Source organism: Zalophus californianus, chromosome 9, assembly GCF_009762305.2.
Source record: "Zalophus californianus isolate mZalCal1 chromosome 9, mZalCal1.pri.v2, whole genome shotgun sequence".
NCBI classification, from domain to species: domain Eukaryota; kingdom Metazoa; phylum Chordata; class Mammalia; order Carnivora; family Otariidae; genus Zalophus; species Zalophus californianus.
This window is the reverse complement of record NC_045603.1, coordinates 63,001,998-63,025,325: the sequence shown is the minus strand read 5'-3', so window position 1 is coordinate 63,025,325 and position 23,328 is coordinate 63,001,998. Positions and strand designations below refer to the sequence as shown.

Here is a 23,328-nt window from a genome sequence, read left to right as displayed (position 1 = left end):
CTCAGTAGGCTTTCACTAAAAGTTTGTTGATATTGGTACTTTCTAGAGCCCAGACCCCATTCCAAATAGTCTTAATCACCATAAAAACTTAGCAAGACAGCTATTTCTGTTACCCATTTTACAGACATGGAAACCGAGACTTATCAAGAGGTTAAGTAAAACTTGTCTAGAGTCAGCGAGCCAGGAAGTGGCAAGGCTGTGCTCCAGATGTAGTTCTTTCTAGCACAGACTCTTTAAGTGCTAGCCACAGCATCATGCCACCTCATCAGTGTAAATAGACATTCAAACGGCCGACCAGTTTGTAGGACTAGTCCTCCTCTCACTGCTGACCTCTAAGGCTTGTGTTGGCTAGCAGGCTCACACACACCTCTTCCCAGCCCCCTCTTCACTCTGCTTAAAGATGATTCCTGGCTGCCTGTGCCAAGCTGCTTTCATTGACCCTGGGTAGGCGAGGAGGGAAATTGGGAACATACTTCCTTTAGGTTCCGCCTCACACATGGATCTTTCTGTTCGTCTGGTTTTGGCTATTCAGTATTGTGGCAGTGCCTAGCAACTGGACAGTCTAAGTCATGTGGATCCCTGTATCTTCTTACAGGCTGGGTGCCTCCACACGCCTGGAGGCTGCAGACCCCCGGAAGTGGCTGCTCTCCTAAATGCTTATGTGGGCGGTGGAGAAATACGTTACCCTAGTGGGAGGGGAAGGCTAATCCTTTCTTTATTTGTGTAGTTCTCAAAAAACTTGAACAACAGGTTTAACTTAGATCTGTGCCATTTTAATGCAAATTTTATACAGGTATAGTTATGGCACTCCTTTTTGTTTTATATGCCAGATGGCAAAAAATTTGTTCTAAGAATGCCTGTGGTGTGACTGAGCGTCTGTGAGCCCCCTTTCTGCTCTCTCTTGAGGCTGTGTCCCCACTGAGACAACATTCTTCCCCTCTTCTCTTGTCCCCTCACATTAAGTCAGAACTGCCCAGCACACTGCAGACATGATTCTGTATCAGGCAATCCAAACTTGCCTGATTTTTAAAAGACTCATTGGGAGGCACTGGTTAGAAATACAGGAGCTGGGCTTAATCCAGACTTAGTGAATCAGAATCTTCACGCTAGGGGCTGGGAATTTTTTTTTTTAAGATTTATTTATTTATTTATTTTTAAAAAACATGTTAGAGATTTTTTTTTTTTAAAGATTTTATTTATTTGACAGAGAGAGGCACAGCGAGAGAGGGAACACAAGCAGGGGGAGTGGGAGAGGGAGAAGCAGGCTCCCCGCGGAGCAGGGAGCCCAATGAGGGGTCAATCCCAGGACCCTGGGATCATGACCTGAGCCGAAGGCAGATGCTTAACAACTGAGCCACCCAGGCGCCCCTATCTGTTTCTTTTAGAGAGAGAGTTCGGGGAAGAGGAAGAGGGAGAGAGAGAATCCTAAAACAGACTCACTGCTGAGCGGGGAGCCCAACACAGGGCTCCATCTCGGGACCCAGAGATCATGACCTAAACCAAAACCAAGAGTCAGCCACTTAACTGATTGAGCCACCCAGGTGCCCCAGGAATTTGTATTTTTACAAGTTCCTCAGGTGATTCTCAAAAATTGGGTGTTTGGGAAATGTTGCTTTAGTGCAGCAAACACTGGTTAACTAGCGGTGGTGAGGATGATAAGAGCACAGACTGTCGGTGGACAGTGACTGAGATATGGAATAACAAATTCAGTTAGGCGGGCTGACTGAATTCCTTCGGTCTGGTCTTGCCCTCTGGCTAAGGGATACATCGATATCTGGTGCAGTTCCTATAGCTTTTAATGCCCAGTGATCTTATGGACTATATTCCTCCCTTCAGGCAGGCCAGGTTCAGCTTTTCTGGTCACCTTTGAAGTCTAGCTCTCCAATTTCAGTAAACTTGGTTCACTAAATTTCTTTCCCTGGGCCTTTCAGCTCTTGCTAAAGTAAAGCCCCCTCTTTCTCCCATTTCCAGTTTTCCACCCAAGTATACATGTCTCTGATTTGTTCTTCTCTCACTGCCTCCACCTTACAAATTCATTCTGTCACTCATTCAACAAGTGTCTATTGTGCCAGGCTGTGGGCGGGCTACAGAGGTGAACGCAACACAATCCCTGCCCTCAAGTGCACAGTCTAGTAGGGACACAGATGTGTAAACAAATAATTAAAGTACCAGTGATGTGTCACATGCTGTTATAGCGTGTGCAGAGGTGAAGGGGTACTGAGAAGTCACGAAGAGGGGTGGCAGGTGTCACAGAGGAGGTGACTTTTGAGCATGGTCTTAGAAAAGGGGAGGGCATTTTAAAGGCTCATCAGCAGAGTCCTCACATTCTCATTGCAATTCATCTTCTAGGTCTCCTTAATGGCTTTGCTCATTTATGGATCTAATGGAGCTGATTGTCGTGGCTGAATTGGACTCCATTGATTGACTTTTTTCAAAACCTGAGATGGTTAGTTGATTAACTTCCAAGATACTAGGTCTACCAGTTTGTCCCACGATCAGTTGCTGACAGTAAATAATTGAGACTCTAAACCCTGAAGAAAGCTTAAAAAGGCCTTTCATTCTAAAAGATGTGTTCTGAGGCTGCAGAAGTGGTCTTTGTGCCCTTCGGGGAGTGGGATGTATGTGTACAGTAGAAATAGGGAAGCTTGTGAGTGGGAAATGGGACAGGAGAATGCTCCATTGTTTCTTTTGCAATAAAAGACTTGATTTCCTCCTTTTAAGAGGGGTTTCCTTGGTAGGCTCCCACATCTCGGTTAGTTGTATGTAATGTTGGAGATTACCTAAACTCTTCAGTTTGCTAATTTGACAAGATTTGGTTTCTTTTTCCAAAAAATGGACTGCAGGTTTCTCTTATTTCACTAGAGAAGCAAAGATGAAGGGCCATTGTGATTCAGTTTGTGCGGTCTAGTAAGTAGTTGTGATTGTAGTTTTAAATTATTTATTGTTTCTTGAAATAATGGATGTTTGTTGTAGAAAAATGAGAAAATACAGACAAGCAAAAAGGAAAAGAAGCTAAAACGAATCCATGACCTTGCAAGCCATAGCTAACCACTGTTAATATTTTGATGTGTAAAACTCCAAATTTTCTCTATGCATACGTGTGTGTATAAAAACAGTTATTCCAAAAATTGAATATACTATGTAAACTGTTTAGTATTTTGCCTTTTTCCCTATTATATATATATATATATATATAAAATCTGTGTACACATACACACACACAGTGACCATCTTATTATTTACAAATACATATCTATAGAACCATTCATCCTTAATTGAAAGAAGTCTTTATTTTTGAGATTATGCAAATCATCCAGTCTTGTTTTCTTAAATCAAACTCTGTTAAAGTATATAAAACAAGTGAAAACCCTCATAATTCCATTTTTCAAAGGATAAACATTAATTTAATGTATATATATTATATTCCAGACTATTTTCTATAGATATGGAAATGTATCTATTTCTGTTTTTTACAAAATTAGATCCTGTTATACTTACTGTTCTGCAACTTGCATTTTACGCTTTGTATATTTTAGACATCTTCCTATGCCAAGACATTTGGAATACCAACCTATTATTATGTAGACCAGGGTTTCTTATCCTTAACACTTTGACATTTTGGACTGGATAATTCTTCACTGTATGACTGTCCTGTGCATTGCAGGATACTTAGCAGCATCGCTGGCTTCTGTCCCTTAGATGCCAGTAGTACCCCTTCTTCCAGTTGTGACAGAAATCTCTCCGGACATCGTCAGTTCTCCCGTTGGGAACATCATTCCCAGCTGAAAGCCACTGACATAGATGGTCTGTAATCTCTATCTCGACTCCTGCCAGTTTTTTTATTACAAAGAATAGGTCAGGCAATATCCTTATTTGATTTTTGTGCACCATTGTGAATATTATCATTGAATAAATTCCTAAAAATGCAGCTGCTGAATCAAAATTTTGCTAGAAATTGCCAAATTACTTCAAAGAGATTGTATCAGTTTATTTTTCAGCTATATCATGGTTCCAAAATTATCTCTCTCTCTTTTTTTTAATAGCCTTTATTTATTTATTTTAGATTTTTTTATTTATTTGACAGAGAGAGAGAGAGAGAGACACAGTGAGAGAGGGAACACAAGCAGGGGGAGAGGGAGAGGGAGAAGCAGGCTTCCCGCGGAGCAGGGAGCCCGATGCGGGGCTCGATCCCAGGACCCTGGGATCATGACCTGAGCCGAAGGCAGACGCTTAACGACAGAGCCACCCAGGTGCCCCACAAAATTATCTCTGTTTCCTGAGTTCAAGATCCACATATCCAGCTGTTGGATGGACATGTCCTTTTGTGTGTCTCTTGGGCCTTTCCTAAACTCAACTTCTTCAACCCACCAAACTTGCACTTCTTACTGTATTTCTCTGTCACGGAATAGCACCGCCGTCTGCCAAAAACGTTCTCACCCATATCCATCCAATCACCAGATCCTGTCCAGTGTTTCTCCCAAATGTCTCTCTTAATCCGTTCACTTCTTCTTATCCCTTCTACCACTGTCTTTAATTTAGGCTACTACTAACTTGCCCAGATCACTGTGGTAGCACTGGGTAACAGGTAGTCTCTCTGGCCTCTACCCTTGGTTCCATTCTCCTCAGGAAGAGTGAACTAACTTGCTGAACTCCACAGTCTTCGAGTGTCACCTCCCTGCTTAAGCCCTCAGTGAGCTCTGCTACCTCCCCACTGTCTACTCCATCAGTCCCAGGCTGAGGCTAACAGCAACTGACAATCACCAGCCTTGGTTTCAAGTCTCTGTTGTAAATTTTAATATATAAATTACTTTTTATGCTAAATTTTGACTTTAAAGTTTTCTCTGAATTAAAAAAAAAATTCTTTTTTTAGAAAACAATGCTTTACCATATCAACTCACAATATATATTTATTCCCCCAGCTTTGAGTTACTCATTCTCCCTTGAATGAACTTTTGTTCTCCTGTGTTTCCTGTTCCTTTTCACCCTGCTCTCGACCCATTCATTTGCTACCTTTTCTTTAGTACCTAGTGTAGTTCTTGGCATTTCCACCACACATTTTTTTCCTCTGTTAATCAGTTTATTCTTATTGCATTTGTTGCATGTGTACTTTTTGTCCTTTGTGTATACTTTTGTTTAACCTTGTGAAAAAGACATCCAGGTACATAAATAATACAAACCAGTGAACCAAGGGGAGAGAATATGGGAATTACAGCCCTGGTTCAAGCATAGGTACTAGGATGCAGAAAGGCCTTTCAGGTATCCCATCCCAGTGCCTGAACCTCGACTTCTCCCCTGAACTAGACTTTTGATTTTACGTGGTTCCATATAGCAAAATAGTTGAGTACCTCCTGTGTCAGTTGCATTCATGTGGTCAAACTGAAACTTTGGAGAGATCATTTGTCCGCCAGCCTTGCAGCATTCCATTTTGGTCTATCCTAAATACCAGGGAAACGAGGGGTGCCTAGGAACTCGGGAATCTCTGACATGGTATGCAGCATATTGCTATGCTAGATTGGTGTGGAGACAAGCCCTACAATTTTCCTTAAGAAGTCAGCTCCAAGACTGTGGGAAATCACACATAGCAAAATCCTTGGCAAGGAGCTATACATTTTCCCCCCTACTCTCTATGTGGTAATTCTATAACACTCTGTAATTAATTTTATTTTTACAGTGAACAACCACAGAGTAAGAATAATGCATAACCTATTTCTGTTTCTTGCTATTTTAGGGGACATCACACAGAAGGGATACGAAAAGAAAAGGTCAAAACTCCTGTCTCCCTACATTCCGCAGACACAAGGTAGGCAATGAGAAGTGGTTTAAACTTTTTCAGTATTTTTACCCCAAAGAATGCTATCTTACAGAAGATCTGTCTTGTTGGTTCCTGTTTTTTCCCTCCCTTCCTCACCAGGGGAGAGAGAAAAACGGAAGGAAAGAAAGGAGGAAATGAATCTTAATTGAGCATCTGCTGTGTGCTAGGCACTTTTAAAATACCTAAGTCATCAAATCATTTACACAGAGCTTGGGTGGTAGCGTGTATGTGCATAGCTGATATGATTCAATGGCAGAAAATTCCAGGTCATGGAAAAACTGCATCTTATTTATGTCTGAACACAAACTGTGGTGGAGAGGAGCAAGGGCAGCAAAGATAAGTGAGAAGTATTACAAGGCAACTCAAGGATTGCAGTACCTGAGCATTTGGGGGTAAGAACCCTAATAAACTTTTCTATTGATCCCTTATTCCTTCTGCAAAGAGACTGGTGGGTTCTTTATATGTCAGAAAGTCCTGAGTCATTGTGTGCTTCGTTCCAGAGGGCTTGCTATAACCTTTGCCTGTGGGCAAGGCTGTCTGTCTCTAAGTCATCATATTTTTTTAAAGTTACTCAGATTTGAGGATTTCCTTTGATAGCCTATTTCTGCTTTAATCACTTTTACATAAGGAATTTTTATTTCTAATTTCTCCCTTGCAATCAAAGTCCCATTTCCTCAAGCCTGTTCTTTGTGGAGCTAATTGCTTTTATTTCTGGATTATAAATACCTTGAGGACTTTGTATTCCCCATAGTTCTAATATTAAGCCTTGCACAGGGTATATGGTCTGTAAATACTGAATGAATAATAGAATAAGAAAATGAATAATGGTGACATATCAGTATATTTCACTGAGGTCCTTGTTTTATTTCCTATATTATTCTTGGAAATTCCTCCCTACAAAAACTAGTAGGTCAGTGCAGTGACAGCCAATTTAAAATATCTTAATGAACAGACAGATGTCAAAAGGAATTGAGAAAAAAGAGGTAGAAATTGGGCCAGTGACAGCTAATGAAAAGCCAGCATTTGCTGAGCAAGCCATGACAGAGAAGATGGGTACTCTGGCTGCTTAAAAGTGGGTCTGGCCCATACCTCTGTAGGGTCAGAGATTTACTTTAGTGACTTTGTGCAAAAGCAGTCGGATCTCGGGGCGCCTTGGGTGGCTCAGTTGGTTAAGCGGCTGCCTTTGGCTCAGGTCATGATCCCCGGGTCTTGGGATCAAGCCCCACGTCTGGCTTCCTGCTCAGTGGAGAGCCTGCTTCTCCCTCTCTCCCTCCACCTGCCACTCAGCCTACTTGTGCTTTATCTCTCTGTGTCAAATAAATAAATAAAATCTTGGGGCGCCTGGGTGGCTCAGTCGGTTAAGCGGCTGCCTTCAGCTCAGGTCATGATCCCAGGGTCCTGGGATCGAGCCCCACGTCCGGCTCCCTGCTCCGCGGAGAGCCTGCTTCTCCCTCTCCCTCTGCCTGCCACTCTGCCTGCTTGTGCTGTCTCTCTCTCTGTCAAATAAATAAATAAAATCTTTAAAAAAATAAAATAAATAAAATCTTAAAAAAAAAAAAAGGCAATTGGATCCCGAGACAATAACTCAGTAAGAAATAGGACCAAGAAATAGGACTCAATATAAAAAAGGACTATGATCTATTATCTGTAGCCAGGCTACGTAGAAGCCAAATCACGTTCCAAAAATCAGTTTATCAGGGCGCCTGGGTGGCTCAGTCAGGTTAAGCCTCTGTTGAGCAAGTTTTTTGAGCAAGTTTTCCATTTTGGTCTATCCTAAATACCAGGGAAACGAGGGGTGCCTAGGAACTCGGGAATCTCCTTCAGCTTCCTATTACCAAAACAGACTACCCGCTGTTTTACCCTACCTGAGCCTTTGGCTCAGGTCACAGTCCCTGGATCCTGGGATCGAGTCCCGCGTTGGGCTCCCTGCTCAGCGGGTAGTCTGTTTTTCCCTCTCCCTCTGTACCTCCTCCATACTCCTGCTCTTTCTCTCTGTCTGTCTCATATAAATAAATAAAATCTTTCTTTTCAAGATTTTATTTATTTGAGAAAGAGAGAGCATGAGAGAGGAGAGGGAGGGCAGAGGGAGAAGGAGAAGCAGGAGCCCGATGCGGGACTCCATCCCAGGACCCTGGGATCGTGACCTGAGCCGAAGGCAGGTGCTTAACCAACTGAGCCTCCCAGGCACCCAAATAAACAAAATCTTTAAAAAAATATAAGTTTATCAGTTTACTATGAGAAACCACTGAGACATACTCAAATCTGTGTGATCAGCACATTCTTGCCCCATGGGTAGGCCTACAGGGGGAGCCAAATCACACATGGAAGTTTGTTCAGTGAGTACGAATCAGACATTTAATTGCAGTAGGCCAAGAGAATGGAACATAGCCTTCTTACAGTAGGAAGGGTCTTGCAGATGACCTCATGGGGAAAATAGGAGCCATTTGAGGATAGCTCCTTCAGCTTCCTACTACCAAACTGCAGACTTGCCACATCTGTGCCCATCATGTTTACCTCCTTCCTTCTGGTTAAAAGGTAATCTGTTCCCCTTATCCAAGGCCAGTCATTCCACTTATGCTTTGATCCCATTCCCTCTTCCGTTTTCAGAAACTTTATATTATCATCCAGTGACACCAAGAACAGGGCAGTGGAAGTGGGATGCCCCTGGTATATATATTGCTGCCCTAGGCAATAAGGGGTGCAGTATCTGTTAACAATTAAAAAAGCAATAATAGGGGGCGCCTGGGTGGCTCAGTCATTAAGCGTCTGCCTTCGGCTCAGGTCATGATCCCAGGGCCCTGGGATCGAGCCCCACATCGGGCTCCCTGCTCAGTGGGGAGCCTGCTTCTCCCTCTCCCACTCCCCTGCCTGTGTTCCCTCTCTCGCTGTGTCTCTCCCTGTAAAATAAATAAATAAAATCTTAAAAAAAAATAAAAAAGCAATAATAGGAGGCGTCTAGGTGGCTCAGTCTGTTAAACGTCTGTCTTCAGCTCGGGTCATGATCCCCAGGGTCCTGGGATGGAGCCCCGCATAGGGCTCCCTGCTCAGTAGGGAGCCTGCACATCCCTCTCCCTCTGTTGCTCCCCCTGCTTGTGTGCTTTCACTCTCTCTTTCCCTGTCAAATAAATAAATAAAATCTTAAAAAATAAAAGCAGTAATAAAGCCAACAAAAAGTTGGTCTGTTTTTATTATTACTCTGTCTAGCAATTCCAAAGATTATAAGTAATAAGATGCTCCCCCTGCTGATGCAGACAGCTGCCCCGCCCCTTAAATGTGCCATTGCTGTTGCTGTCAGTTCCTGTCTCTTGTACACTCACTCTGTCCTTCTCAGCTAGATTCTTCCACAGCAGTCCATCATGCTTGTTACTGTTCTGTTAAAAAAATCCTCCCTTGTCAGCGTCTTCCATCTTCACCCTCTTTGTTTCCCCTTTATGATCAAACTACTCTGAGCTGTCTATACTTACTGTCTCTATTTTCTCAACTCCTACTCAGTTCTCAGCCTGTTCCAGACCCTTCTAGAACTGTTTTAAGTGACAGCACAGAAGAAGTTGCCACTCTACCTCTTGAAACACTCCTTTTGAAACTCTCCATTTTCTTTTTTTTATTTTATTTTATTTATTTGAGAGAGAGAGAATGAGAGATAGAGAGCACAAGAGGGAAGAGGGTCAGAGGGAGAAGCAGACTCCCTGCTGAGCTGGGAGCCCGATGTGGGACTCGATCCTGGGACTCCAGGATCATGACCTGAGCCGAAGGGAGTCGCTTAACCAACTGAGCCACCCAGGCGCCCCTCTCTCTCCATTTTCTTACTCTCCGCTTTCTGTCGCTCCTAGTCATCCTTGCAGGCTCATTCTCCTCTGTTAAATGTTGGGGTTCTCAAGGCAAGGCCCCAGGTCCTCTTGATGTCTCGCTCTCCAGCAGTACCTCACAGATTGCAGCCTTCATCACAGTCACTGGAGGGCTTGTCAGTATACAAATTGAAGGACCCCATTCTCAGGGTTTCTGATTCAAGAAGGCCAGGGTGGGGCCTGGGAATTTGCATTTCTGTTAAATCCCCAGGTGATGTTAAGGTTGTTGATCCAGACACCACACTGTGAGAACCAATGCTGTATCGCCCTACCCCATTTCAGTCATACCTGTGGCTTTAATTATCATTTAAATACAGGTAACTCCAAAATATGTATCTTCATCTCAAATCTGTCCTAAGCTCCTGACCCATAGATCCAACTGCATACTTAACATTTCTGTTTACGTGACTTTAAGGAGCCTCCTTTCAACATACGCATACACCATCCCTACCACCACTACCAACATGCACACGTGCAAAACAGAAAGACAAAATCCAACCACAGTGACATCCAGACTGCTCTAGTGCTTTTCTTCTAGTTTTCTCCTTTTGAGTAAGTTGAACCCACGTCTGAAAACACAACAAGTTAGAGACTTAACAATCATCATTTGCATGTCCTTCATTGCCCATCTCTTTTCTGTCACCAAGTTTCATCAGTTTTCTGTTTCTTCATTTTTGGCAAGTTTAATTTTTTTCTAGGAAATCGTCTGTTTTGTATACATTTTCAAATTTACTAAGTTATTTGCAATGTTTTCTTTATTTTTAAAGCCTCTGCTTGTTTACATTGTCTACTTGTATCTCTTTTTTCTCTTGATGAGTCTTTCCAGAAGTTTGTCTTATCAAAGAATAAGCTTTTGATTTTGTTGAACTTTTTTTTTTTTTTTTGAAGATTTATTTATTTCTTTGACGGAGAGCGAGCATGGGAAGGAGGAGCAGAGGGAGAGGGAGGGAGAGTCTAAGCAGACTCTGCACTCAGTGTGGAGCTGGATGCGGGGCTTGATGGATGATCCTGAGATCACGGCCTGAGCTGAAACCAGTGTCCAAAGCCCAACCGACTGTGCCACCCAGGCGCCCCATTTGTTGAACCTTTTTAAGTATGTCTTTACTTTCTGGTTTATTATTTTCAGCTTCTACATGTATTTCCTTCCTTAAACTCTTTGTTTACTCTTTTGTATTCTTTCTAAATTTTCTGAGTTGGATGCTTAGATTTTCTTCTGCCTTCTTAATTTCACTGTGGTCAGAAAACATGCCTGTATAAAATCAAGTCTTTGTTATTTGTTAAGACGTGCCTAGTATTTGGTAAATTTCTGTAACTCATCTATTTGTGTTTTACTTGTTGAATGGATGGTTTTGGCCCATTAATTCAAAGTAGTTAATTGTGTTTTTCAGATCTTTTCTATTCTTAGTAACTTTTTGATTATTTGATCTATCATTTCTGATAGAAATGTATTAAAAAAATCTGTACCATGACCATGTGTTTATCAGTTTTCCTTGTAGTTCTGTCAAGTTTTGCTTTATATGTTTTAAAGTGATATTACTAGGAACAAGTCAAGGATGTCCACTCTCACCACTTTTAGTCAACTTAATACTGGAAGTCCTAGCCACAGCAATTGGACAGCATCAAGAAATAAAAGGAATCTAATTTGGTTAGGAAGAAGTAAAACTCACTGCTCACAGATGACATGATACTATATATAGAAAACCCTCAAGACTCCACCAAAAAACTTAGAACTGATGAAGGAGTAGGATACAAAGTCAGTGTATACAATGTATACAAGTCTGTTGCATTTCTATACACTAATTATGGAGCAGCAGAAAGTGAAATTTATAATTGCACTAAAACTAATAAAATATCTAGGAATAAATTTAACCAAAGAAGTAAAAGACCTGTACTCTGAAAACTGTAAAACACTGAAGAAAGAAATTCAAGACGATATAAAGAAATGGAAAGATATTCTATGCTCATGGGCTAGAAGAAAAAATTTTGTTAAAGCAATCTACAGATTTAATGCAATCCCTATTTAAAATACCAACAGCATTTTTCACAAAACTAGAAGACAATCCTAAAATTTGTATGGAACCACAAAGACCTTGAGTAGCCAAAGCAGTCTCAAAAAAGAAAAACTGTGGAAGTATCACAGTTCAGATTTCAAATTATATTACAAAGCGGTAGTAATTAAGACAGTATAGTACTGGCATAAAAATAGACACACAGATCAAAGGAATAGAACAGAAAACCCAGAAATAAAACCACAATTATATGGTCAATTAATCTTCAACACATGAGAACTGAAAATATAATTTGAACAAGTCTTCTTTGGAAAAAGTCTCTTCAACAGTGGTGTTGGGAAAACTGGACAGCAACATGCAAAAGAATGAAATTGGACCACTTTCTTTCACCATACATAAAAATACATTCAAAATGGATTAAAGACCTAAATGGGAGCTGAAACCATAAAAATCCTTGAAGAGAGCACAGACAGTAATCTCTCTGACATTGGCCATAGCAGTATTTTTCTGGATATGTCTCCTGAGGCAAGGAAAATAAAAGCAAAAATAAACGGGACTATATCAAAATAAAAAGTTTTTGCACAGTGAAGAAAACAGTCGACAAAACTAAGAGGTAACCTACTGAATGGGAGAAAGATATTTGCAAATGACATATCTGATAAAGGTTTAGTATCCAGAATATATAAAGAACTGCTACAACTCAATACCCAAAAGCCAAATAATCCAATTAAAAATGGGCAGAAGGCATGAATACACATTTTTAAAGAAGATATCCAGCTGGCCAGCAGACACATGAAAAGATGCTCAGTATCACCCATCATCAGGGAAATGCAAATCAAAACTACAGTGAGCTATCACCTCACACCTGTCAGAATGGCTAAAATCAAAAACACAGGAAACAACAGGTGTTGGAGAGGATGTGGAGAAAGGGGAACCCTCTTGCATTGTTTGTAGGAATGCAGATTGGTGCAGCCATTGTGGACAACAGTATGGAGTTTCCTCAAAAAAACTAAAATAGAACTACCCTGGGATCCAGGAATCACACTACTGGGTATTTACCCAAAATATGCAAAAACACTAATTCAAAGGGATACATGCACCCCTATGTTTATTGCAGCATTATTTACAACAGCCAAACTATGGAAGCAGCCCAAGTGTCCAGCGATAGATGAATGGATAAAGAAGAGGTGGTGTATATATATACAAAGGAATATCATTCAGCCATAAAAAGAATGAAAACTTGCCATTTGCAACAACATGGATGGAGCTAGTGAGTATACTACTCAGTGAAATAAGTCTGAGAAAGACAAATACCATATGATCTCACTCGTGTGGAATTTAAGAAACAAAACAAATGAGCAAAGGAAAAAAAAACACACAAAGCAAGAAACAGGCTTTGAACTATAGAGAACAAACTGATGGTTACCAGCGGGGTGGTGGGTGGGGGATGGGAGAAGTAAGGGATGTGGATTAAAGAGCACACTTATTGTGAGGAAAAAAGTAAAATAAAATGATAAAAATACAATAAAATATAAATAAATAAGTTTACAAAGTTAAAAAAAAATGATGTTAGGGGCGCCTGGGTGGCTTAGTCAGTTAAATGTCTGCCTTCAGCTCAGGTCATGGTCTCGGGGTCCTGGGATCCAGCCCGGAGTCAGGCTCCCTGTTCAGCGGGGCATCTACTTCTCCTTCTCCCTCTGCCTCTCCCCCTGGCTTGTGCGCTCTCATGCTCTCTCTCTCTCAAATGAATAAATAAAATCTTTAAAAAATGATGTTACTAGGTATACATGAAGTAATAATTACTATGTCTTTCTTTGTAAATTGTTCCTTATCATGAGTAACTGTCTTTGTCCCTGTGGTGTTTTTTATCCTAAGTCTTTTTAAACAATCTAAACTGTCTAGAGTTATTAGACATCTTAATTCTCCTCCCAAACAATACAAGTACTTTAAAAATGCTTCAATATCGACTACTGTTACTCTCCATCTTACATTTTAATATGACCTTGTTTACATACTCCTTCCATTATCAATTATTGTTATGTAGCTAATGGTACTTAATATTTATTCTTTGCTCCCTATTTCTTCATACATCTCAGTCCTTTCTTTTAGTTTAATTTCCTTCTTTCTAAAGTCCATCCTATAGTAGTTACATATGTTAGTGAGGGTTTCTTAGTGGGGAGTTCTCTCTATTTGTGTTTATCACTTTACCTACCTCTGATCTTGAATCTATTCATGTCTTTACCAAAATGGGGTTGGTTGTAGGGCTGGAGAATCTATACGGTATAGGTTCTGTAGCAAAGGGAGAGATTACCCCTTAGAATATTTACTCTGTGTATCTCTGTAGATTTTGAAGAAACCATTTAGTTTGATTTTTTTTAAGGGCATTGGAATGCAAGTTTTAAAACTTACTAAATTATATTAATGTCTGATATAGAATTAAATGAGATAAAAGTTATTTTAATGCTTTTGGTAAGAATTTTCTAAATCTTCCTTTTGGAAGGATAACTTCTGAGTTCTTTCTCTTACTTTACTGGATTTCATTCATTTAATTGCAAGAAGCTTCACTGTGAAGGTGGTAGTGTTTAAAAGTGGCATTTTTCCGGGGCGCCTGGGTGGCTCAGTTGTTAAGCGTCTGCCTTGGGCTAAGGCCCTGATCCCAGAGTCCTGAGATCAAGCCCTGCATCGGGCTCCCTGCTTGGCAGGGAGCCTGCTTCTCCCTCTCCCACCTCCCCCTGCTTGTGTTCCCTCTCTCACTGTCTCTCTCTCTCTCTGTCAAATAAATAAAATCTTAAAAAAAAAAGTGGCATTTTTCACTAATCTCTTTTGAAATAAAAAAATTAATACTGCTTGCAGCATTGTATTACTAGAACAGTTATGTGCACATGCTTATCTAAAAATTCAGTGATTTTTTTTTTTTTTTAAGGATTTTTATTTAAGTAAGTAATCTTTACAGCCAGTGTGGAGCTCGAATTCACGACCCTGAGTTCAAGAGTCGCATGCTCTTGAGCCAGACAGGCGCCCCTAGTGAATGATTTTCTGTATGGAATTTATTTGGGGTTGAAATTATCTTGGATTGCATATTTTTGTGTATTTTCGATTTCTTTCCTCAAATGTTGAATAAATCTTTAAAATAAGACTTAAGAAATTTAACAATGTAGCAGGAGAATGGAGATATGTGCAAGAGAACACAAGGTTGAAGAAAATACTTAGAAATTAAGTAGTAGAAATTGAGTAAGGACAGTATTGGTTAATAATATGCATAGCCTAGGGGTGTCTGGGTGGCTCAGTCGTTAAGCATCTGCCTTCTGCTCGAGTCATGATCCCAGGGTCCTGGGATCGAGCCCCGCATCGGGCTCCCTGCTCAGTGGGAGGCCTGCTTCTCCCTCTCCCACTCCCCCTGCTTGTGTTCCCTCTCTCACTGTGTCTCTTTCTGTCAAATAAATAAATAAAATCTAAAAATAATAATAATAATATGCATAGCCTAATCAGTGGTGTCACGGGGGTTAGGTTCTGAAGTCACTATTTGACAAAAATTTGACATGTCAAATAACTCAAATCTCCCAACATTGGAACTGGTAGTTGTTTCTTTAGTTAAACACAAACCAGATTTTTATCTGGTAAATGAAGAACCATGATGTGTGAAAAATATGTATCTTGATAGAGGTTAAAATCATACTCAGGGACTCAAGAAGCTCACACATTGAGGGTCATGGGAGAAATGAAGCTTTGGTATGTTCACGTCTCCTACTCATTCTGAGCCATGGCCTCTTTGAAAGGAATGGCTTATAGCACATCTTTCAGTGTAGAAACTACTAGGGCCTGGATACAGAGCTTCTCACACACCTCAGTTGGCAAGATGTTCAGGAGGAAGGGGCCAGAAATTAACTCTCTTTTGGCATGGTCCAAAGAATTGAAATTTCAAACCACATGTGTTCTAACTCCTCTATAAATTAGTCGTTATTGCCCACTCTTAGAGTTGTAAAAAACCGAAGGTTTTATGTAGGGAGGCAATTTCCCTCTGCTGATCCCAGGTCTAATCTTTAAGTTAAGATACTTTGGATACAAGTAACTGATATTTCAGCTATTTTTAAGGAAAGAGTTTATTCTAATGATACAGGGGTTACTGAGAAAACCTTCGGACACCACGTATTTACTAAGTGCATTCAGGGTTCCAAGTACTATTGAGACACTAGGAGACAACACTGGACAAGGCTGATGAGTCTGCCTGGGACATACCCACCCACCCCCCTTCCCACCCCACCCCCCACCCTGACTTGTTCCCTCACTCCACTAGGGGTTTGCTCAACTAGGATTTCCACAGAGAAGCCTTCCTTGATCAGCCCTATCAAAAACAGTTCCCATTCCCATTATCTGAGCTGCGTTTTTAAAAAGTTCTTTCTGACTGTCCCATTGATTATGGTTTATTCATGTGTCTTACTCTCCTACTAGACTCTTAAGGTCTTTGAAATCAGGAAAATTCTTTTTTCATTATTATTTTTATTCTTCATGTCTCTAGTTTCTAGCTTTAGGGCCTGGCTTATAGTAGACGTTCTAGAAATGTTTGTGGAACTGAACAGAAAGGACATTTAGAATTTCCAGTATTTTTTTCGGTAAACGTCTGTGAAGATGAAAAGTGTTGGGTAATGAAAGAAACAGATTACTGTACAGATTGGAGAGTGATGATCCTGGCAGCTTGTCTCCACCCTCAAGAAATCTTTTAATTTAGACGTGCTACAACTCCAAGAGACTGTGTAGAGTATTTTGGTTCTCATCTGAGATTTGGCATTTCTCTTTATTTAACTTTTATTTTTAAATGAAATTAATGAATCTATTTTAAATAGTCCAGTGGGACTACAGGGTTTGTAATAACAACAAAAATGGGCAGTGTCTTCTTCCCTAGAGATGGATTCTTTCAACTCCTTTAACTGTTCCTTCTGGCATTTACCTCTGTGTTTCTAGGTAACATTTTTACCACTATTTTTTTTTAAGATTTTATTTATTTATTTGACAGAGAGACACAGTGAGAGAGGGAACACGAGCAGAGGGAGTGGGAGAGGGAGAAGCAGGCTTCCCGTGGAGCAGGGAGCCGGATGCGGGGCTCGATCCCAGGACCCTGGGATCATGACCTGAGCCGAAGGCAGATGCTTAACGACTGAGCCACCCAGGCGCCCCCATTTTTACCACTATTTCTGGACTTTTTTTTTTTTCCAATTTGAAGCATTATTTATTTCCTACTAGAAAATATTAGAATCTTTCTCTCTTACATATTCCTCCTCCCTCAACCACATGGACACCACATACTCCCTTTTCCCCTTTACTTTCACATCTCCGATCTCATACTTATTGTGGGCTCTATCCCTAATATGTTACTTTTGTTGTTAAATCAGCATTCAGTGCTTACTTTTTTTTTAAAGATTCTATTCATTTATTTGAGAGAGAGAGTGGAAGCGAGCCTGCGCACAAGTGGGGGGAGGGGCAGAGGGAGAGGGAGAAGCAGACTCCCCACTGAGCAGGGAGCCTATTGAGGGGCTCCATCCCAGGATCCTGAGCCAAAGGCAGATGCTTAACTGACTCAGCCACCCAGGTGCCCCTTACATTTTTTTTTTTAAGAGTTCAGTTTTTTATTGAACAGGTTACAGAAGAGGTTTAGTCAAAAAGACCAAAACCTGTGTCATCATCAGACTCCCTTGATTCTTTGCTTCCACTTTCTTAGCCGGGGCAGCCCTGGTGGAGGGAGCAGGACCTCCTGCAGGCGTAGCATCAGCTGCTGATGCAGGTCCACCAGCCCCTGCATTACAGATGAGGCTCCTGATGTTGACACTGGCCAGGGCCTTTCACAAACAAGCCCAGCCCAAAATGTTCAACATTTACACCCGCTGCTTTAATGAAGGCATTGATCTTTTCCTCCATGACCATCACCTCTTATCGTGCAGGATGAGGGCCAAGTTGTTGTAGGCGAGCTCCAAGACCAAGGCCATGGTGCGGGCGAGTGCTGAGCGGGCACTGCTGGGCATGGTGCAAGTCACCCAGTGAAGTGAGAACCTCACCCTACTGCGGTCTTAGCTTCCTCAGAAGGACTGAGCACCTTAGCAGCAGCTGAAGAAACTCAATGCTTACGTTATTATGATTATGTAAATATTGTTCACGGCTAAGCCATTCGCTTTACTAAGATTACATTTTTTTCAGAATTATCCATCAGTTTATTATTCTTTTTGTAGAAACAGCTCTTGGTGCTGTCTCTCTTCCTGCATGTATCTGAACTGTTTGTTTTCTTGTTCTGCTACAGGCCTTCATCATCATTCTGGTGGCATTTTGGGAGGGAGTAGGGATAGATAGAAGTGTTCATTCTGCCATGTTTAATCAGAATTCTTTATCCTAATATTTCTATGTAAGCGTTATTCAAAGATAATTTCTATCAAACTAAAAGACCTCAAAGACCTTAGTACCTCATTTTCTCTGTTCACGAGCAAGCTGATCATACGGTCACCAAAACAGCCTGATTCACGTGTTCAAACTGGGAGGCTTCCCTCCTTCAGGTGGGTCTGAGAAGAGACCTACTCAACTCTGTTTGGCAACTCTTTACCACTTAAAATTGCCCTTGAATGGGCGCCTGGGTGGCTCAGTTGGTTAAGCATCCGACTCTTGATTTCACCTCAGGTTATGATCTCAGTATTCTGAGGTCAGGCTCTGTGTGAGACTCTGCACTGGGGCATGGAGCCTGCTTAAGATTCTCTTTCTCTCTCTCTCGGGCGCCTGAGTGGCTCAGTTGGTTAAGCGACTGCCTTCGGCTCAGGTCATGATCCTGGAGTCCCGGGATTGAGTCCCGCATCAGACTCCCTGCTTAGCAGGGAGTCTGCTTCTCCCTCGGACCCTCCCCCATCTCATGCTCTCTCTCTCTCATTCTCTCTCTCAAATAAATAAATAAAATCTTTAAAAAAAATTAAAAAAAGGTTCTCTCTCTCCCTCTGCCTCCTCCTCCCTACCCCTAAAAATAAATAAATAAATTGCCTTGAAGTTCAGTAGTGGCATCTTCTTTTAGGCCCACGTCTCTTGTTTGAGGACATTACTGCAGCTTCTGTTTTTGATGGCATTGGTGTAAACAATCCATTCTGTCCTCGTGTATTTGAGATTGTCTGCAACCTTTGTGTATTTGTTTGTCTTCTTCGTCCTTAGCCTTTGTCCCACTCTCTTTCACTTCATTTAATTATGTTTGTCTTCTGCTTTAGAATAGAATCTCACCTTTTCCATGTTCCTTCGTGGCCTAGGTTTGCACATTATTTTTTCCCCAGTCCCTCACATACTGCCCTTTTAAGGATAAGACCTATCAGTTTATGAATTTGGTCATGTGTTGACATTCTCTAGCTTGTCCTGGTAAGACACTCTGGTGACCCAGAGGTTTTCCCCAAACTTGGATTTCTTTTGTGATTGCTGCTTATTTTGCTGGAGGGTGTTTGCTCACCGGTGTTCCAGTCTGTATCCACATGCTGCCTTTGCCGGCAGCTCCACACCCCTTTCATCACTGTTCTTTCCCATTCTGTCCTGCCTTTGAGATTGTGCAAGCCTGTAGATGACCACAGAAAACCTTGTGTTGTATGCTGTCTCTATGAAGCCTCTGATAACCCCTCTAGAGGATAGTCTCTGACCCTGTTTTTCTTTCTTTCTTTTGTTTTGTTTTGTTTTTACTTTAATCACCCAGTGCTCATCACGACCTGTGCACCACTTAATCCCCATCACCTGTTTCACCCATCCCCCCCACCCACCTCCGTCTGGTAACCATCAGTTTACAACCCTGTTTTTTGTTTTTTTGTTTTTTTAAGATTTTATTTATTTATTTGAGAGGGACACAGCAAAAGAGGGAACACAAGCAGGGGGAGTGGGAGAGGGAGAAGCAGACTTTCCGCGGAGCAGGGAGCCCAATGCTGGTCTCTATCCCAGGACCCTGGGATCATGACCTGAGCCGAAGGCAGATGCCCAACAACCGAGCCACCCAGGCACCCCGAGACCCTGTTCTTCTTAATGACCGTGCATAAGTATGAAAATTGTGAAAGGTACTTTTTTTTTTTTGCATAAAACTTGCATAGCTTAGAGATACACAAATAAGCAGGCTTTTCATATTAAAATTTGACCATGCCCTTTAAATTGGTATCTCTCCATTTTTGTCTTTGTTTTTCCCAGTCACTCACTATCATTGGTGGAGCTGAGGAGACAGACAAGATCTTAATTATGTATTTTAGCCAAAATTGTGGGTGCCTACACTGTGAGACCCAGAGCTGGTTACTGCAGGAGGTACAAGATGGTTAAGACCAGACTCTGACCTCAACTTATTTGTAGTAGTAGGAGTGCAAGTTACAAGTAGTAGGAGAGTAAGACAGGTTATACAAATGAGGATTATAAAAGATACAATAAACTAAGCAGTGTAAGAGTTCTCAATAACGAACTGTGGAAATTCAAAGGGATGTGAACTTAAAACCAGCTATTGAAATCAGGTATGGCATTTTGGAATGTTCCAGAACATTTCCAACTATGTAAATATTAAGTAGGCAGAATGTCTCTTGGTGTGTGTGGAGGGGTGGGGGTGGCATCTATTTTATTTTATCTATTCCATTTTGATTTAAAAGTTCCTTCCCAAGTGAGGATCACATCCTAATGGAAAAAACATGGAATTTTGTATTCCAGTCCCAGTTCTGTGCTTTCATTTTCTAGGTTTGGATAGTATTATAGTCTGGAGTGCACACACATTGCAGTCATATCTGTTCCCACATTCCTTATCAGAAGGAAGTCTACTCTCTTCCTCGGGGGGTTTCTCTGAATTGTTCAAGAACCCCCTGGGATACAGCTAGAGCAGAAAAAGGTGGTCAGTGCAGTTTCCACACCCAAAAGGGAAGAGCCCCATAATCTGCTGCTGCTTTTCAGTACCTCATGGGGGAGTTTTGGATACTGGTCCTCATCTGGTGACCAGTGGTGCCAACCCACTGTTAAGCATGCTTTCTGGACAGAGGAGCCCAGTCTCTACTCAGCTCAGCCAAGGTAGCCCTCTTGAATTCGCAGAGCAGAGCTCTTCGTATAGTACTCTTTCAGCTCCGTGCTCAGCCATTTTCCTGATGCCAGGTGGCCTGGGAAGCTCTGGGTCAGGATCTGTTCAAACACTTGCCACTTACCAGACCCAGAACCTCTAACTCCCCTTTCTCTCAGAATCCACCCCTAGGAATCAGGCAGGTGCTGGCCCCTTTTCCAGGCTCCAAATGCAAACACTCTTCATTCTTTCCTCCCTTTCCCCAACCAGTGAGGTTAATCACCTATCCTTCTAAGGCAGGCTCTTAGCAAGGGTGGGGGGAAGAACACGGGACGGGACTTTAGCTCCAAAGGGAAGATTCCCCAAGTGATTCACCGGTACCCTCACCCACCCTTCTTGTACCAGGTGGGAGTGGAGGCTTTATTTATAATGATTCAAGGTGATTACTGACATTCTCTCAGTATAGAAAAATAAATTTAATCTGTGATGGGTGTCCTCCCTTAATGGTGTCTATCAGATAATGTTATTGTGAGGGTAAAATGAGGTGGTGTCATGAAAGTTTAAAGAGCCATAGAAATGTTATCATTATTATTCTGCCATTTCCTGTTTAAATCCCTTCAAAGACCGCTCTTTTGGCTTAGCATAAGTGACCCAACCCAGCTTTTCTTCCAGCCTCATTTTTTATCGCTCCATCTCTTTCACTGTCCCCATCAGTCTTTCTTACACTTGTCAAGGCTTTTCCTCCCTCTCTGGACTTCTACAAATACCATGTTTTTGTAGAAAGTGGCTTTTGCTTCTCTTTGCCTTCCTAAAGCCTGTATCAGTGTCTCCTCTTAACAGATCTTCCCTGAAATTCTAATACAAACTAAATTGCCCATTCTGTGGGCATTCACAGCGCCTGGTTCTTTTCCTTTTCAGCCCATACGTGGTGTAAAAGACATACAGGAAGTGGTGATCACTTATTTAATTTCTTTTCTGTACTCTAGCACCCAGGCCAGTGAGCGTGTCGGCTCCATTTACTCTAAAAAGTTGAATTATTACATTACTTGGTTCTCAGAGCCCATCCTGCTTTACTCTGTTACTCTTGCAGGTGAGAATATCTGCTAAATCATAGGCAGAGTTGAAAGATAAGAAGCTGAGGTTGGCTTTCTTCCATCTTCCTTAAAGGAAATTTTGCAGTTTTATACCAGTAAATAATCAGTCTCTTTTTCAAGTCATCACTGTTACTGTGTTCAAACAATGGCATCATGGAAGTCTGTCTTTGCGAAAGAACAATAAATCATGTACATGTTGATCATTGAGAAGGGAGGCTTTGTATTGTAGAAGAAACTAAAATTTGTGGTTTTTCTTCAACTTATTAAATCTGGTAACATCATCATTAGTTAAACATAATGGCGACCCCTAGTGGATATTCTGTACAACTGACCAAAATATCAGGAACCCTCAAACTAACAGTCATTGTGTAATAATCAGCGAGTTATCTTTTTCTTTGGATCTCAAGCATGTTCACACTTGAATTTATTTATTTATTTTTAAAGATTTTATTTATTTATTTGAGAAAGAATGAGAGACAACACGAGAGGGAAGAGGGTCAGAGGGAGAAGCCGACTCGCCGCTTAGCAGGGAGCCCGATGTGGGACTCAATCTGTGGGACTCGATCCCGGGACTCCAGGATCATGACCTGAGCCGAAGGCAGTCGCTTAACCAACTGAGCCACCCAGGCGCCCTCACACTTGAATTTGGAAGTTCTGAAGAAGACTTGATTTGTGAGGTCCACAGCTCTTGTTCTAGCATGTACCTGAATTTACTCTTTTTTAAAATTACTTTGATTTATTCAGAACTCTTTCTGTAAACAAAAGAATGAAATAGTAAAGAACTACAGAGTACCTCATCATTAGTTAAGGGATTTTATGTCCTGTTTGGTCCTTATAAGTGCATATAAGTAGTTTTTAACATTTATAGTTGTAATCACCTTATGGGCATGATATTTTGTGTTCTTTCATCACTTGACATTATTTCATTTAGACTATTTCACATGTTGCTGCTGAGTCAACATATTTTTCATTTTTTTTGCGGTGTGTAATACCTTATTATATTGATACATGTAGTGAATTCTATCTTTGCTTTTAGTTTCTTACTATGATAGTGAAACTGTACACATCTTATTCAAAGTATAGAAATCTCTATTTTCAGGCCCCAAGTAATTCCTGAGATCTGTTGGAGTGTGAAACCCTGGGCAAGGAATGATTCATGTTAGAGCAGCATCTTGCCTGCCCCGCTGACATTGGATGTACAGTTAAATAATGCCCTGCTGTGCTCCCATGTCCCCTGACCCTCCCTCTTCTCTTTGAGGAGACTTGAGGTACATTGTTTCCTGACCCCTTCCATGACAAATTGTTGCCCTGGCAAGTAAGCTAAGGTAGAAATAGACTTCCACAGTTCTTTTAATCCAGCCAGGACATTGTTTCCTCCCTCTCACCTTCAAATTTGTATTGATTTGTCAGTTACTTTTGGAAAAGGAGGCAACTGATTTTAGAAGATTGGAAAATCCTGCTTGTAGAGTCCTAATTTATCTAAAGAAGCTAAAAACTGAATATTATTTCAACTTCTTTTGGTCAGAATCTATTCTATATGGTATGACCTTTGAAT

At 41.3% G+C, this 23,328-nt stretch overlaps 1 protein-coding gene and 1 pseudogene across 4 annotated transcripts in view; one reads left to right on the top strand and one right to left on the bottom strand.

Moving 5' to 3' along the window:
* Positions 1-23,328, top strand: part of DIP2B (disco interacting protein 2 homolog B) — a 215,843-nt gene that overhangs the window by 96,433 nt on the left and 96,082 nt on the right. For 3 of the 4 annotated variants that reach the window (XM_027592569.2, XM_027592568.1, XM_027592570.2), the window contains exon 2: positions 5,729-5,800. In XM_027592569.2, the coding sequence (XP_027448370.1) occupies positions 5,729-5,800 (72 nt within the window). Of the gene's footprint in view, positions 1-2,340; positions 2,447-5,728; positions 5,801-23,328 lie in introns of those variants that run through there. The other variant, XM_027592571.1, reaches the window with a different exon arrangement.
* LOC113921664 lies at positions 17,313-17,644 on the bottom strand (annotated as a pseudogene).